We start from the raw sequence: 14,496 nt of genomic DNA, 5'->3' as shown, positions 1-14,496 counted from the left end.
ACAGGATCTACCACGCAGAAGGAGTATTTAAAATRGGAATCAGAACAGTGCATACTCAGTTCCCTTGCTTTTGAGTCAGGTTCAACAGCACAGGTTCAGCAAAGATTTTGTCCTAGCATGAGACAAATATTCCAAGTTTACTAATCAATATTCAGGAAAGCCAGATTCATCTTCATATAATCACAGCATTTCTGCACAGGAGTTTTGCACACATCCATATGGAGGTCATTCACTGTTTTCATTTAGATTAGCTTAAGAAAGAGACTGTAGAACCAAAAATGGAGGAAAGACCACCAATGCCAATATAAAGTCTTCTGTGCTAATTTCAAAGACAAGCAGTTGCAAACAAATACTTGTGTCAGTGTCTAAATGGCAAGAGAAAGAATACGACAGAGGCTTTTAAAAGTGTTTATTGACAGTTATTAGATGGAATGATGGYGCAATAGTGCAAACCACTGTGCAATTGGGAGAACAGACTCCCTTCCCAGCTTTCACATTTACTTTATTATACAGGAGACATGGAATAAGGATTAAATACAAAATGGGTCAGTATGCTGCAGTCACCACACTGTGATGGGCTTTGGACAGATTACTGTTCCCTCAGTGCATGTCAGTGCAGAGCTATATCAGAGTAAAGAGTGGCTGCTGCGTTCTGTCCAGCTCTACTAGCCAGACATTAATTGGAACTAGAGATCCTTCTCATTTCCAAACTCATCCTCAAACATTCTTAAAAACGTAGCTCTTCACTCAGCCAAGTTCTGCACTTTCGATTTCATAAATGACGGAAAATCCAGATGCTCACAAGCAATATGTAATATTCACTGGTACACCACAAGTGAGCTTCTAAGAGTACTTTAGAAGCAACATTTCAGGTAATACTCATCTATTTTGCTGGCTTGTAAATTTAGGTGCCCTTTTTCTCCTCTTTGCACAATTTTRTTCCTAGAAGCTTCTAAAAAGCAATTAGGAGTGAGCAGCTATTTCTTCCCCCCTCTACTTCGTAAGGATTTTGTGCATCTTAGTATTTCTAGTGTCCAAGAATCAGCATTAGAAGAGTTTATTTGCCCAATAATAAACCACTAGCTAGTTTTTCTAAGGAAGTTGCATTGTTAGATTATCYTAAGTCAAAGGTGTTCTGTCCTCACAAATGCTGCATTTTAAGGAAAACAAAACAAAAAACAAACCCCCCCCCACCGCAAAACTCCACAAACCACCAACTGCGCTCAAACATTAACAGAACAGTTACAAGTCTCATGTCTAAACTGACCCGTTACTAAGCACACTAGTRGTTCCAACTGTGGTTATCCATGCCCACTTCTCACCTTTCAAATCTGTAGTGGTATCTTTTTAAGAGAGTTTAGAACCATGGCCACCTGGAGATTAATTAAACCATGGGACAGACACTRGAGACTTTAGAAACTGCTAGATTAAGGTAATGCAAATCTGTATTGTGCCCTCTTTGAGTGTCATTCTTATTCCAGTCTAAAGTTTCCTATACGTACAACATGTTAAAATTGTGCCACTTGTCAAAAACCCAAGACATCTCCAATTATTGATCACACTTCAGTATACATTTAGGACAGGGAATAATACATTACAGAAAGAAAAAACACAAGATCTTAGTTACATAAAACAATGTAATTTGTATACAAACTGATAAATACTGTCTCCATGGTTCACTAATTCCATATACTAGTTATCTGCACGTTAGTTGCTAATATCTATTACTAGAAGAAGTTCCAGCTTCTGCTCTCTCAGGGTGGTCAATTCATTTCTGAGACTAGTCAACCTGTTCTTGCTGGGGGAATGAGAATTGCTCTCTGCAATGACACTAGGTTCCATGTGAAAACGTCATTTTGTTGCCTGCCAGATAACGAGTCCTAAGATTAGAGAAGCCACAGCAAGACCAAGAATCAGGATACAGATCTTCTTACGGGATTTCTTCTAATGAAAGAAGAGGAAAAAGAAAAAAGCCACTGATACCAGGTACAGATGACAAGATAAGCAAGTTTATCAGCTAATGCTACTAACTTCAGTGTATTAGAGTACTTTGTACCCATCCTTATTCAAGGGAAGTAAACATGTACAGACTACACTGTTTAAGCATTCTTTAAACTGCATGATCTTACAGCTAGCTGTTTTCAGTTTCAGCATTGTCTAAGAGGTACAGTTAAGTCAAAATGTGACAAGTCTTGCTTCTCCCAAGGAAAATACAAGTTTCACTCAAATTGGCTATAAAAAGAACTTTACAACATCCGGCATATGCTTTTCATACTAAGGTAGGCCACCATAGCTTCAAAGGAAAACTAACCACCTCTAGTTACTTGAATTTTCCAGCTAAGACAAATTATCACCGCTGACTAGTTCTCTGATACAATCTCTCTTTGGTCATCTGGAGCTGCCTCAGAGATAGTACTGCATTTCAACAGTTTAAAAGCTTTGATAAACAGGTATGGTACTTGGATTTTACAGCTTTGATCACTTTTAATCATCACAGAAAGCTACCATCTGTCCATATATACAGAATACTTGAAGGATCTGAGGTTAGCTATACAAAGCCACTTCCTCCTCTGTCCAGAATAGTGTCCAATACATGTCCAATATCTGCCAGATTTGGCTTTATCTCACTTTGAAGCTTCACTTGATAGTGGAGCCCATGGAAAGAGACAATGATGCCATATGCTGCCAGTTGGCCAAAGCTAATTTCCTTCCCTGTAACTAAGCAGCACAGGAGTTTTATTGCCTTCCAGTATCTCCCCACTCAGCAGCTTGAAGAGGTCCAATTTACTATGTTGTATATTGTCCTGAAGTCCCAGCAGTGAAACTCCATACCGAACTGACTGACTTATGGAGCACCCTCATTCCTTCACTGAATCTGAACCTGTAAGGACAATCAGGAAAGCAGCCTACAAGAAAACACTAAGTATCATAAACAAAGTTGAGTTTGCAGTGGCTGTCACTGCTGCTTAAGACAGCTGATGGGACAGAGCAAGGGATAGGAACTGAGTAGTTAGAAAGATGCTGCAAATCCTGGTGAGCAGAAATTTCCCAAACCTCTATATGGATCTTTGTACATCAGAGTTCTCACAAAGTCTTGTCTTAACTGGTATGCTTACAAGATAGGTACAGGATGAGAATTTGTTCTTGTTCAACTGTTCTGCTATCTCCTGAGGACAATAAAGCTAGACACTGAAACTCACCGAGCACATCCATATGAAGGAACAAACTAATTGCATATCCTCTGCATTAAAAGGCTAATTTCAATATTGTTTCTTATTCAAGTGTTGCAGTACAGCTTTGTGGGAGTTCCAGCTTGCACATGCTTGTTTTTAAGAACTTGTTTGGTGTGCTGCAGTCCTCAAAGAGTCTTGTTATGCATGTGCCATATTGCATGAATGTATGTTGACATTAATGCAGAGCATAAAGAATTTACCTGATAATAGGCAGCTCTCTGTAACTGCTCACTGGCTCTTTCCACATGGACTTCTGCGCTTTCCACATTTGCCTCTATGCTGTCTACAGAAGAGAACTCACTGTAAGAGAATTCAGAGCTTCCATGCTAAAAAACCAGATATGTTGTATGATCATTTTTATACAAAATATTTGAAAGTCAGATCAGATAGGAAGTTTAACTCAATTACATGTTTTATTATCCATATGCACTTACCAATCATATCTCCTTGGTCATGAATCATCATGGCTAAATCCTTAAATATCTGATTGACATCCAAAATATCTGCCTGAAGGCAATAGTTTGACAAGTTATAACAACCACTGGTTACAATTTTGCTAAGTATCTTTCTTAGTCCCTCTTAAAAGCATCTTACAACCACTGCTCAAAATAATAYAACAGATACCATCATTCATTGACTGAGGTGACTATGCTACTATCTGTGGAGGTGAGGATTAACACCAGGAGCCTACAATATTCCTGCTACTCGGTGTTTGTTTCAGCACAGCACAGTCAAGATGAACATTTTCACATAAACTGCTCCTACCACCTCTGACTGATCAGAAATCAGCCCTAAATGAAAGTGTACCTAATCTGTCTCCCTAATCCTTTGAAGGAGATCTGGGCATCAAGTCTCTCTATCAGAATTTTTTCCTCTCCCCTCTCAGATTTCTTTAGCCCACCCCATTAGTTAGCACTGTGCAACATCTTTAATTTAGCTTCTAGCACTGTTAACTGTGCAGGATCTCCTGTTCACCTCTAATTGCCTGATTGCTGTTTCTCTCTCTTTAATAAGTTCAAGGTCCTGTTCAGTTATTGCCACATCTTCTTCCTGAGACTGCATTTGATTCCAGTCTTCACCACTAGAAAAAGAAAGAAAGAAACAAACAGCCTATTACTCTGAGGGTAGATATATCCACACCCACTTCATACCAAAGCACCAGTGAGTCAAACTTGAAAAATTTCCTACTAGAATAACCCCTCCTCCCAGGTTTTCAGGGGGTTCCTGGTATTGCAATTTTATACAGAGATGAGACTAATTAGTGGCAACAGTTACAATAAGAACAAACGAAAACCAGGGAAAGATCACAAAAAGCAGGTCTTGCGCAAGGCTATTCCAACAACTCAGCAAAGAAACTGGAAAGCTGCCCATGCATAAGATACTCAAAGACAGAACCACTATCAATAGTATTATAGAAGAAACATTACTATTCCAGTGGTATCTTTTTTCTGTTTCTTTTTCTTCTTTTCTTTAAAAATATACCAACATTTATCTTCCCTCTCAGCATCCCCCCAAGAAGGGGATGGGCAAAAATCTGGACAGAGAACAGCCTGTGAGTACAACACTGTCAGACTGAAAAAACACCAGACAGGAATATAGACACAAAGATTCCCACTTGCTAYCTGGCATTGGGAGCTCAGAGTAAGTTCAAAACCACTGCACAAGTTTCACACTGATTACAGCAAAGGTGGTACCTATAACACAAGGTCATCTACACATTTAGCATTAATAATAAAAAAAAAAGATAATGTTGTCCTCTTCTTAAGAAAGGGAAGTGTACTGGAAAGCACTGTAAGGTTACAATACACCTATTGAGTACACACTACTAAATACTAAGTTTCAAAGGCTCAAAGCTTCAAAAGAAACCAAGATAAGCTAGATGACATCAGAACAGCTGACACATCCAGAAACCCAGGTCTGAGATGACAGCAGGGTTTTCAAATATTTAAGGCAAAAGTTTCTGACATGTAGCACACAAGAGCAATATCAAACAGTGGAGCAGCTGCCGTGCACCACTACCTCTCAAAGAGGTAAGAGTCTCTGAATTAGTAAGTATCCATTAACTCCCCCTGCTTTGGGAAGCAAGGCCTTCAAACTCATCACAGCATCTGTATAACCCAGCAGTGTGGGGTTTTCACTTCTGACTCAGTATGTGGAGGCATAGGGACGGAGGGGAGCACTTAAAGAAGCTGAGCAGATAAAGCTCAGTTTGGAGGTAGAGGGTAGATGGATGAGACATGGAAGCTAGGTCATAAAATCACAGGTCTCTTGATTTAGAAAATTAAAGGGTATATACACACAGAGCCAAAATATTTCACCTACGATTTCTCAAACATATGTATAGTAGCAACTGACACAGCAGTCAGAGATACTTTTCAGGTGTCCTGAGTTCACTTTACACATAACATACAGTTTAAAGACTATTTTTCAACCTAACTTCTATGCAGGAATACAATTACTGCATTAGCCCTACAACTGTCTGACAAATTAAAGTAATGTTAACTTGTTGTGTGTGTTCTGTGGTTAGTCTGTCAGTGAATGCTCAGGAAAATACCGTTATATGCAGTTAATGTTTTACATTGTATATTACAAGCATTTCAAAACTTTTTGCTTTGTATTCAGTTACTGAAGCCTTGCCCTGAGTTACGTTAATATATCTTGCCACAATAATTTTARTTATACATAGGTCAGAGTGATTATGTGCACATCAAGAGTGCAAGTACTTGTTACCTATCAAATGAGACCAGTTGTTCTTCTCTGAATCGCTCATCAGCCTGGAAGAGARAAAGTGTTTAATCTTGCAGACTAGCATAACTAGCAAAGATCAACAGCAGCATCTTGAAGACAAAAGAGTATACTGTGCAGACAATTCTTTGAGAATGCCACTGTCACTTCATCTTATAATTTACATATCTCTGCAAATCAGAAACCATTGAGAGCTAGAAGAGCTAGTCTGTTCACTCAGATCAGTTGGCATTGTTTGCCACTTTTTTCTCTATGTGTAAGGAAAAATCTGAGTTCTTATGATTCATAAACCAGGCATAATTCCTAAGAGCATAATCCAAGTGATAACCATGTTCCCTTGTGGAAGTTAAGAAATACGTACTTAACAAAGAMCCAAAGCAAGGGGAGAAAAACGCTCTCACTAGCCTTATTATGAATTCTTAGTAGCCACAGGTCAAAACAGAATAGGAAAAAAGTTTGTATGTATATTAGGGACACTAACAGGACAGGAAAGAAAACAGTAATAATAATAAAAGACAGTGTGAGACTTCAGCTGTAGCTACAGGGATGGCAAACTTCCAACTGACCTCCTAAATTTTATAGCAAACTTCCAACTGACCTCCTAAATTTTATAGCCCAGGGCTGACATCTGTCAAAGAACAGCTTGCAATATTTAGCTATTAGCTATACTTTGACTTCCCCTCTCTTGTCATCCACAAGATTTGCAACTGCCGGGATTCCCTCATTTACTAACACTGATGAGCAGCACATTGATAATGAGCATCCACACTTAAGCATCTGGAATGGGAAAATTGATGCACCAAGGCCCCATCTGTACCCATCAATGGTTCAGCGGGTAGGTACAAAGTTGGTTGGCAAGTAAAAAAATCTCAGAGAAGACTTGTAATTCACTACATCAMTACAGAATTCCCATATATACTTACAGAGATGCGGGAGCCAGCTCTCGCCCTTGCTACAGTCTCTTTCTCCTTCTCTGAGACTCGCCTCTGTATTGCTTGGAAGTTATTTAAGGCTGCAGAGAAGTCATTCATTAAACGTTCTTTCTGTAGCCTCTGCTGGCGCTAAAGGATTAAAACAAAAACATGTCTTCAGATATTCCCATTCATGTTAATAGAATTGTCTAGACTCTCTCTCAAAAAACAAAGAAACAAATGACCCCTAAACAAAACCCCCAAAAGCCAACTGACATTCAGGAGATCTCTTGGTTCCAGCATTCTGGGGGACTTCAGGGGACAGATAAACTACCAAATTTGCATTAGTTATACCAAATGCTCTATGCTTTGTCCACTGTAGAATAGCTTTGAGCAATAAAGTCCTCTAGATGCCGTCTGGTTTCATGTTGGGAGTAGAAATGCTTTCTACATTACTGCTGGAATGAGATCTGAATAAAAGTAACTACATTTACTTATGTATCTTTTGGCTATCTATGATGCCTTCCCTTCCATTCCCCCATTTAGCCAAACTATTGGTCCTTAATATTTTCTCCCCACTCCATTCTCATCCCCTGCCCCGCCACCCCMAACCATCCCCTTAACTTTCTTATGAATGTAGGAAACCTAGAGTACAGTATTCCATCAGAGAAGCATAAAGATTAAAGAGAGTCCCCAAATTCCAGAACTAACACTCATTGCTCTCAGCTTTACAAGCTCTCTCTCAATCACATTACACTACAAGCCTGCCATTCGTTGTTTGGAGAATATCCTCTCTTAGTCTTGACATCCATTTCAGTTTAACCTGTTCTCCAAATGCATCAGTTGTAATATCTCTGGTTATCCTCATTTTACAGTATTAACTTATTTAGCTTCYCTAGAATGTCATCTTTTAGTATTTTGACATCCCAGTTAATGGAAACAACAACTTGTAAAAAAAGCTTGTCTCAGGGGCATTTAATTCTAGGGCCAATTCCTACACTTTCCACTAGAGAGAGATTCCCAACAGCCCACTTGCAATAGAGGGAAGCGGCAATTTGATCCTTCAGTAATTTCTTACCAATTCAACAACCATTCCAAGGAAATAAATGCATCTGCAAATAGATTTTTTYCCCCTATTATAAGCCACCATAGCAATCTTATAATACACTGCAGCTTCTATCTGAGTTGTTTGGAAACAACAGCCTCTCTGCCAAATGAGATCCTCATGCAAGCTCCTGCAGATTTCAGATGGACTGTGCAAGAGGCTTCATAAATCACTGCCACATTCAGTGATATGCACATGACAACATTTTGCTCAGAGGGAGATTAACTGAGAAATACTTGCTGAAAAAAGCAGCCAAAACATGGCCATGTTTACAACTGGCATTTAAAWTTTTAAATATAGAATTAGACTAAGGCCACAAATGTCAACTCATATCTAAAGATCATTCCACAACAACAATGATTCAACTGCTTTTGTAATATTGTAGTAGTAACTTAAAGTAGAGGCAAGAAAACTCCAAGAGCAGAGGACTGTTCCTTCCCTTTCCAATAGGGAGGAGTAATCTGAAAGAGTATTTAGCAAGAGGTAAAGCCATAATCATCACCTAACTATATTAGTTTAAATATGAGCAAGGTGAGTCAGCTTTTTACCTCCAGCTAGTAAGTCACAGGCAAGTGGAAGCTATTTGGCATGACCACACTTCATATTGTCACGTAGTTTGCTCTAAATTCTTCTACTGAAACAYTGCCTTACATGATCAGACACATAAAAACAACATTATTTCAGAAATGTATTCAGAAATACAGAATTGCATACTTAGCTCTTCTCAAACATGCAGGGCTTTGGATTCTTATGCAAGTAAATTTTACACCCGTTTTGCAGCTGGCAAAGGTTAAGCTGTTTTCTCAATGTCACAGAAGCAGATAGGATGTTGCCAGTTTAATGAGTCTTCCCACTTCTCCAGTAAACTTCTTCTCCAGTGTGAAAGGCTACTGTCCCTTCAGCTTTGCCAATTCAAGCTTTATGAGGCCGTGCTCTAAGCTAGATCCGCGAAACGAGCGATTAAAAATAAAAAAAAAAAAAAAAAACTCCAGATGAATTCCACATACATACCTGTTCAGAAGCAGACAGAGGAAGTGGCAGAGACCCCAGTTCTTTTAGATATTCATTGGTCTCTTTAGCAAGTCGGTTGGCAGAATGCTGTAGCTGTTGTCTAAAATAAGGGTTCAGAAAGAGCTAGACAAGGTTCTCTYCCAAAGCAGTCTCTGAGCAATTCAGTTTTCACAATAATGACTAATTAGAGGTTCTGAGATCACATACACCTTTAAAGATTTATTCTCCAATGTAAAAAGAACAAAAAACAAACTCCCCACCCCAAAAAAGAAAACAAAACCAAAACTGAGAAGCACACAGGAGTATTTCATGCCAGAAATGTCCTCGATACTGAAGGCACTACATAGGATTTTAAGAAATTCCTAGACATTGATGAAGTCAAATCCTTTAGTTGATAAAAATCTAAGGACCTTCCCGAACAAACACCTGAAATGCTACCACACAGCAGGGATCACCCCTCTGTACTGAAAATGAATAGAGAAAAACGGAACAAAGATGTAGTTTTAGCCTTTACCATCAATTTGATAATGTCCAACCCTAAAAAGGGATCCAAAGTATTTCTGTACTCCCCGCTAACTGGTACAATTTAGTAGTTAAAAATAATCTCTCTCCTAGAGCATAAGAGAGAAATAAAGTTGTCTTTGCCTCTCTTTAATTTGGTGAACATAATCACTGTTCTAGGATGAACTGCTTATATTACCAACTGGTAAATAATTGCTYGCTTGACAACCTCTGACTGCATTTTCAGAGATCGGAGATCTCCATATTTTTGTCAAATTCACACTTATTTATGATTATTTATTTTATATATATTATTATTAACCATTATTTTTGTCAAATTTATATTTGACAAAAATATGGAGATCTCAGATCTCTTAAAACTAATAAAATTCCCCCAGTAACACCACAGAAAAGCTAATAGTGTAAACCAGGAAGACAAAAGTCTTCCTGGGACAAAATACTAAAGCAAGAATCAAGATTTTTGGTATTTAATGGGTGCAAGATGCTGGAATAAAAGTCATCAATTCAGCCTAATAGATACAAAACCTAAGCATTCAGGTTACCTTGCTGTAAGAATTCACCTGTAATACGTGAGCTGAACACGCTACTCATGCATTTTTTGTCTTATTTTCTGTGGCACCTAACAATTCATTGAGTGCAACTACTCTCACCTTAAAGAGGGAAGCATGTCTCTAATAATTAAATTAACTGAAAAAGACATTCGTTTGGCTGTCAGYGACTTTTTCTTTAATCTACCAATTAAATTCAGGTCAAATCAACTGAATAGCTCTGGCAACTTAATTTCTTTCTCCCAATTGGGTTCTGATCACATCCTCTAAACCTAASTTATGAGCTCATCCAAAAATCAGCTATTACAAAAAATAAGGGGATGTTGCATGACTGACTTACAAGTTTCCTTTCATTTTTACAGAAAATATTCCTTTCATACTTTGCTATTTATGCTTTTCAAGCATATACAAGATGCACAGACACGAAGTCTAGTCTCTAAGAGAGAGTTTGGATGTGCAGTTTAAATATCGTCTATATTGGGTCCAAGAGGCATATTCTTGCCTGAAGCTATACTTGGCAATTTGGCTGCCATACAGAACWGCTAATCTTTCTAATACTCAAATCCTTCTGTATTACAAGCTACTTTTTCATCATATACGGATCTTCCCTGCTGTTCTCCCTTTTCCTCCTATGTCAAGGCCAAGTACCTAGTATGGCACTCATTCCTTCCAAATCACAAGTGAAGCTACTAAAATAAGACTAGCCTTTGGAGTACAGATAATGCATGCCCAATGTAATATTCTTATCTCCTTTTTTAGATAATCAATACTGTTCCTATCCATTCCCATCAAGCAGCTTTGAATGGCTTTTCCAGAGTTCTGCCAAAAAAACACCTTAGCACATCTAGGAAACTACTTCACACATCTAGTCATTTTGTTTTGTAAGACTATACTAAACCCATCCAGTAAAGCATCTCCCCAAAGCAAGTAATTCAGTTTCTCTTTTATTTCTCTGTCTATATTCTGGGAGAACCTACACAAATGTTTGCTTAGCTAATACTTACAGGTTTTCCTGCAGCTTGCTGGAATCCTGCTTGGTTCCCAGCTGGCTCATCAAATTCTTTATCTGAGCAGCTGAAGATAGAAAGATAATGAGGTAAGAGAGTAGGACAAAGTTCTGGTGTATTTTCTTCCTTCTTGAAGATATTCTTGTAGCTCCTCACAAACAAGGTTTTCTTTCAACATTTTGCTTAACTTAGGCTTGCATGACAACATTTTGCATTTAGAGCAAAGCATGCATTTTAAACATCCCCATTTAGACTCRATATAGCTTACTGTAGCAAGTGTTTCAAATGAGAAAAAGACAGAAGTTTTGAGACATACATATCCTGAAAACAAGTCTGTGGCTAAACCTTTTATATTTCTCTTCCTCAACCTTATTAAGACCAACAAACATAGCTGTTTACTTCTATCAACCTTGCCATTTGTGTATTTTGAGCTACCAATGCTGCAGAACAACCACACTGCTACTAAGCTGTGTTGTTACTGTCACATATTCTAGAGTTACTTATATTATGTTCTTTAAAAGAAGGAAAAAAAGGCTAAAGGTTGCTATGAGTTTTAAAAAATAATTTGAGTTTAGCTACTCACAACAGACAAAATTTATTGGAATACTGGGACAAATTTAGTCTTTCAAGAAYAGCAGATACTAATGGTGATGCTTCATAGTTAGCTTGCATCAAATTGAAATCATGCTGTAGCCAGAAGAGATTCTAGCCCTCTTCCTCCTCCACCCCCTGTGTATTTCCACCATTTCCCTTATATAGACACTACAATCTCACAATCGCACCAAACTGCTAATCCACCTCTTTCTCTTTCCACACATCCCCCAGTATTATTTTTGGTCAGCTGATCTGTTTTATTCTACAGCTGCACAGCTGTTAGCATTGCTAAAAAGAGATGCTAGGAGCACCACTTGTGACAGCAGTATCACGGTTGATTGGCTTAAACTGCTTAAGAAATCATGCTTCCAAGTGGTGCGACAGGCAACACCAAGAAGGATAAACTTGACTCAGCTGCCTACAGAACTACATTAAGTTGAAATACCCACTACTAGACAGCGCCAAGAGCTATTTCCAATTCAGTTGTATCCTACTGGTGTAATTTCTGCTTTCAGCCTGGAGCAAGCCATTTCAGTTGATGAAACATGCTGCAAAAGAAACATCAGATTTCGAGACTGGCCACTTCTTTTAAAGTCATTCCCAACAACTTACAACAGTGGAAGCTCAGCTAAAGCCACAATATGATTTAATCAATAAATAGGCAAGAATTCTGACTTTTGCATACAGAGAACATAGTGGTTTTCTAGAATCCTGTTAGCTCACACAGCGAGTTGTATAGCAACTCCCTGTACTCGGAGCTGAACAGGTGTATTCTAGCGAGCCAGACTACACTTATATCACAAATCTGTCATCTACTGGAAGATYGGAGAAGCCCACAGTTGAGTTAAACTGACAGACAGCACAGTGACTCTACTCTGCAGCGTCTAGACATTCTGCACCTCGCTGTGTGCATGTGTGTAGGGGTGTTTTGTTTTGAGATTCTTGAGCTAGTTCCATTTCCATTCCAGAAGATGCTTTACTCTTGCCCTGATATAAGACAGATTCAGGAGCTTGCAATGCTTAGATATTTCACCCAACAACAACACACAGAATGGACACAAAACAACAACAAAGAGCCTGGGAGACTAAAGAAAGAGATTGGGAAATTTTTGCTTTATGATCCTCTGGATAGTGACCATACGCATTCACGTGAATAGCCCTTTCAGTCAGTAGCTTTCAATCTCCCAWCCCCTTCATTTTACACTGCAAACTTTCTACACGGAGGCTGTTGTATACTTAAAGATTACTTATAACATTTCAGTCTCTGACCTAGGTGCTTAGCTACTATAATAGTCTCGCAAGCAATAGTTTTGATAGCTCAGGCCACCAGCTTTTTTTTTCTTTTTTCTTTTTCTTTTTTCTTTTTTTAAAACAACAGTTTGCACAGTGTGCTAACTCCACAGAGCTCCCCAAGAGAAGTGGATAAGTCTGCTGCATCCACTGTTTGCTTGCTGTTTTTTCCTGCAGGGAATGAAATTAGAACTGCAGAAAAGTTTAAGGCATCAGTTTCTCTTTTCCTCCTAGGCTCCAGTCGAGGGCATTTATRAAACATGGAATAAAACTGATTACCGTAGTGTTAAGTTAGATGTTGTGTGTGCGCCCGCCCACCTTGATAAAAACCTTGAAACTGTTTCTTTCCCTTTAGATAGGCGGCACACAGAGATAGGATGGCTACTGGTCACGACACAGCGGAGAAAGGAAGCTGAGCTAATAAGAAAGGAAGTTTGTCAACGGGAGATCCCAGGTAAAACAAATAAAATATTATTTAGAGAACTTGAGGCTGTTCAACTGGTGGCCACAGCTATACAAAAGGAAGCGAGCACAACTTGGAGCTAAAGCAGAGCAGTTTCACCAATAGTAATAGCTTAGTATAAGCTCATCAGAGAAGTCACCGAGTTTCAGGGTAATCAACATGTTTAACTGACCTTACCCCTAAAAAAAATTGCACCTAGACTAGATTATCGAACAGCAGCTTCAGAAGAGGCACATCAGACTCCTTYGGAAACAACTAATTCAGCAAGCAGTATTTTGGGTATCAATGCTAGGATTTCAGTGATCAGCTTACAGTCACTCATAACTTTCTTTTTTTAAACGACGGTCGGACGACCGCACTGAACAGCATCATCATTCACTTCAGACCGCTCTGCTCGACGACTGTTGCTTCTCCCTGCGGAATTTGGCTGGCGAATCCCCGACAGACGGTCTCCGAAAGCCAGTGTCGGCCTCCAGGAACCCTCGCGAGGAGAAGCCTCCTGGAGATGCTCCGAGCAGCGAGGCGGTCRCGCTGGGCCACCGGCGCGCGAAGCCGGGCCGGGGTGAACCGGCAGCRGGCGACGGGGCGCCACGTTCTGCTGGGGAAGAAGCCACTCGAGGCCGATTTCCTCGACGCCGCAGCAACCGCAACGCTGGCGGCCGTCCGGCACGTAATTAACACCTGAGAGCTGCTAATTAAAATCTGCTGGGGAGGACGTGCAGCTGCTGGGCGCCTCTACCCTCTCCCTGAGGCGGGGGCAACGCTGCCCCTCTAACTCGGCCTCTGCCTTCGCGCCCGGCGCCCCCTTCCTCCGCCCGCGGCAGCCCCGCCACAGAGGCGCCCGGGCCGCCCTGGGCCTCCCCGCCGCGCCCGGGCCGCACTCACTGTACTGCGCGATGCGCTGCACGTTGGCGCTACATGTCTGGATGATGCCGCCGAAGTCCCGCGGCGGCGGCGGCGCCGCCCCGGGCCGGTAGAGGTCCAGCGGGCCGTACGACATGGCCGGGCGGAGGGGAGCGGGATGGGCGCGCCGCGGTGCCGCCGAGCCAGCTACCAGCGCCGCTGCG

The 14,496-nt window shown here is 40.3% G+C and overlaps 1 protein-coding gene across 1 annotated transcript; it reads right to left on the bottom strand.

The window, feature by feature from the left end:
- Positions 1-394: 394 nt before the first annotated feature.
- STX12 (syntaxin 12) lies at positions 395-14,490 on the bottom strand. Its single transcript, XM_085302969.1, has 9 exons — positions 14,315-14,490; positions 11,080-11,149; positions 9,006-9,105; positions 6,902-7,039; positions 5,964-6,007; positions 4,209-4,314; positions 3,668-3,740; positions 3,434-3,516; positions 395-1,944 (listed from the first exon to the last, which is right to left on the bottom strand). The coding sequence occupies exons 1-9, from the start codon at positions 14,427-14,429 to the stop codon at positions 1,852-1,854; spliced, it is 822 nt and encodes a 273-aa protein (XP_085159095.1). The 5' UTR covers positions 14,430-14,490; the 3' UTR covers positions 395-1,851.
- Between the last annotated feature and the right edge of the window lie 6 nt (positions 14,491-14,496).

This window comes from Rhea americana, unplaced genomic scaffold (genome assembly GCF_003343005.1).
Source record: "Rhea americana isolate MKP2758 unplaced genomic scaffold, rheAme1 scaffold_195, whole genome shotgun sequence".
NCBI classification, from domain to species: domain Eukaryota; kingdom Metazoa; phylum Chordata; class Aves; order Rheiformes; family Rheidae; genus Rhea; species Rhea americana.
This window is presented reverse-complemented; position numbering and strand designations above follow the sequence as displayed.

Bases quoted from the DNA above. Each gene is read 5' to 3' on its own strand.
- STX12 (XM_085302969.1), bottom strand. From the start codon at position 14,429: ATGTCGTACGGCCCGCTGGACCTCTACCGGCCCGGGGCGGCGCCGCCG. The intron at 7,040-9,005 runs GTATGTATGTGG...TTAATCCTTTAG, and splicing joins CTCTGTCTGCTTCTGAACAG to CGCCAGCAGAGGCTACAGAA. The intron at 1,945-3,433 runs GTAAATTCTTTA...TTCTTTCATTAG, and splicing joins AGAGAGCTGCCTATTATCAG to AAGAAATCCCGTAAGAAGAT.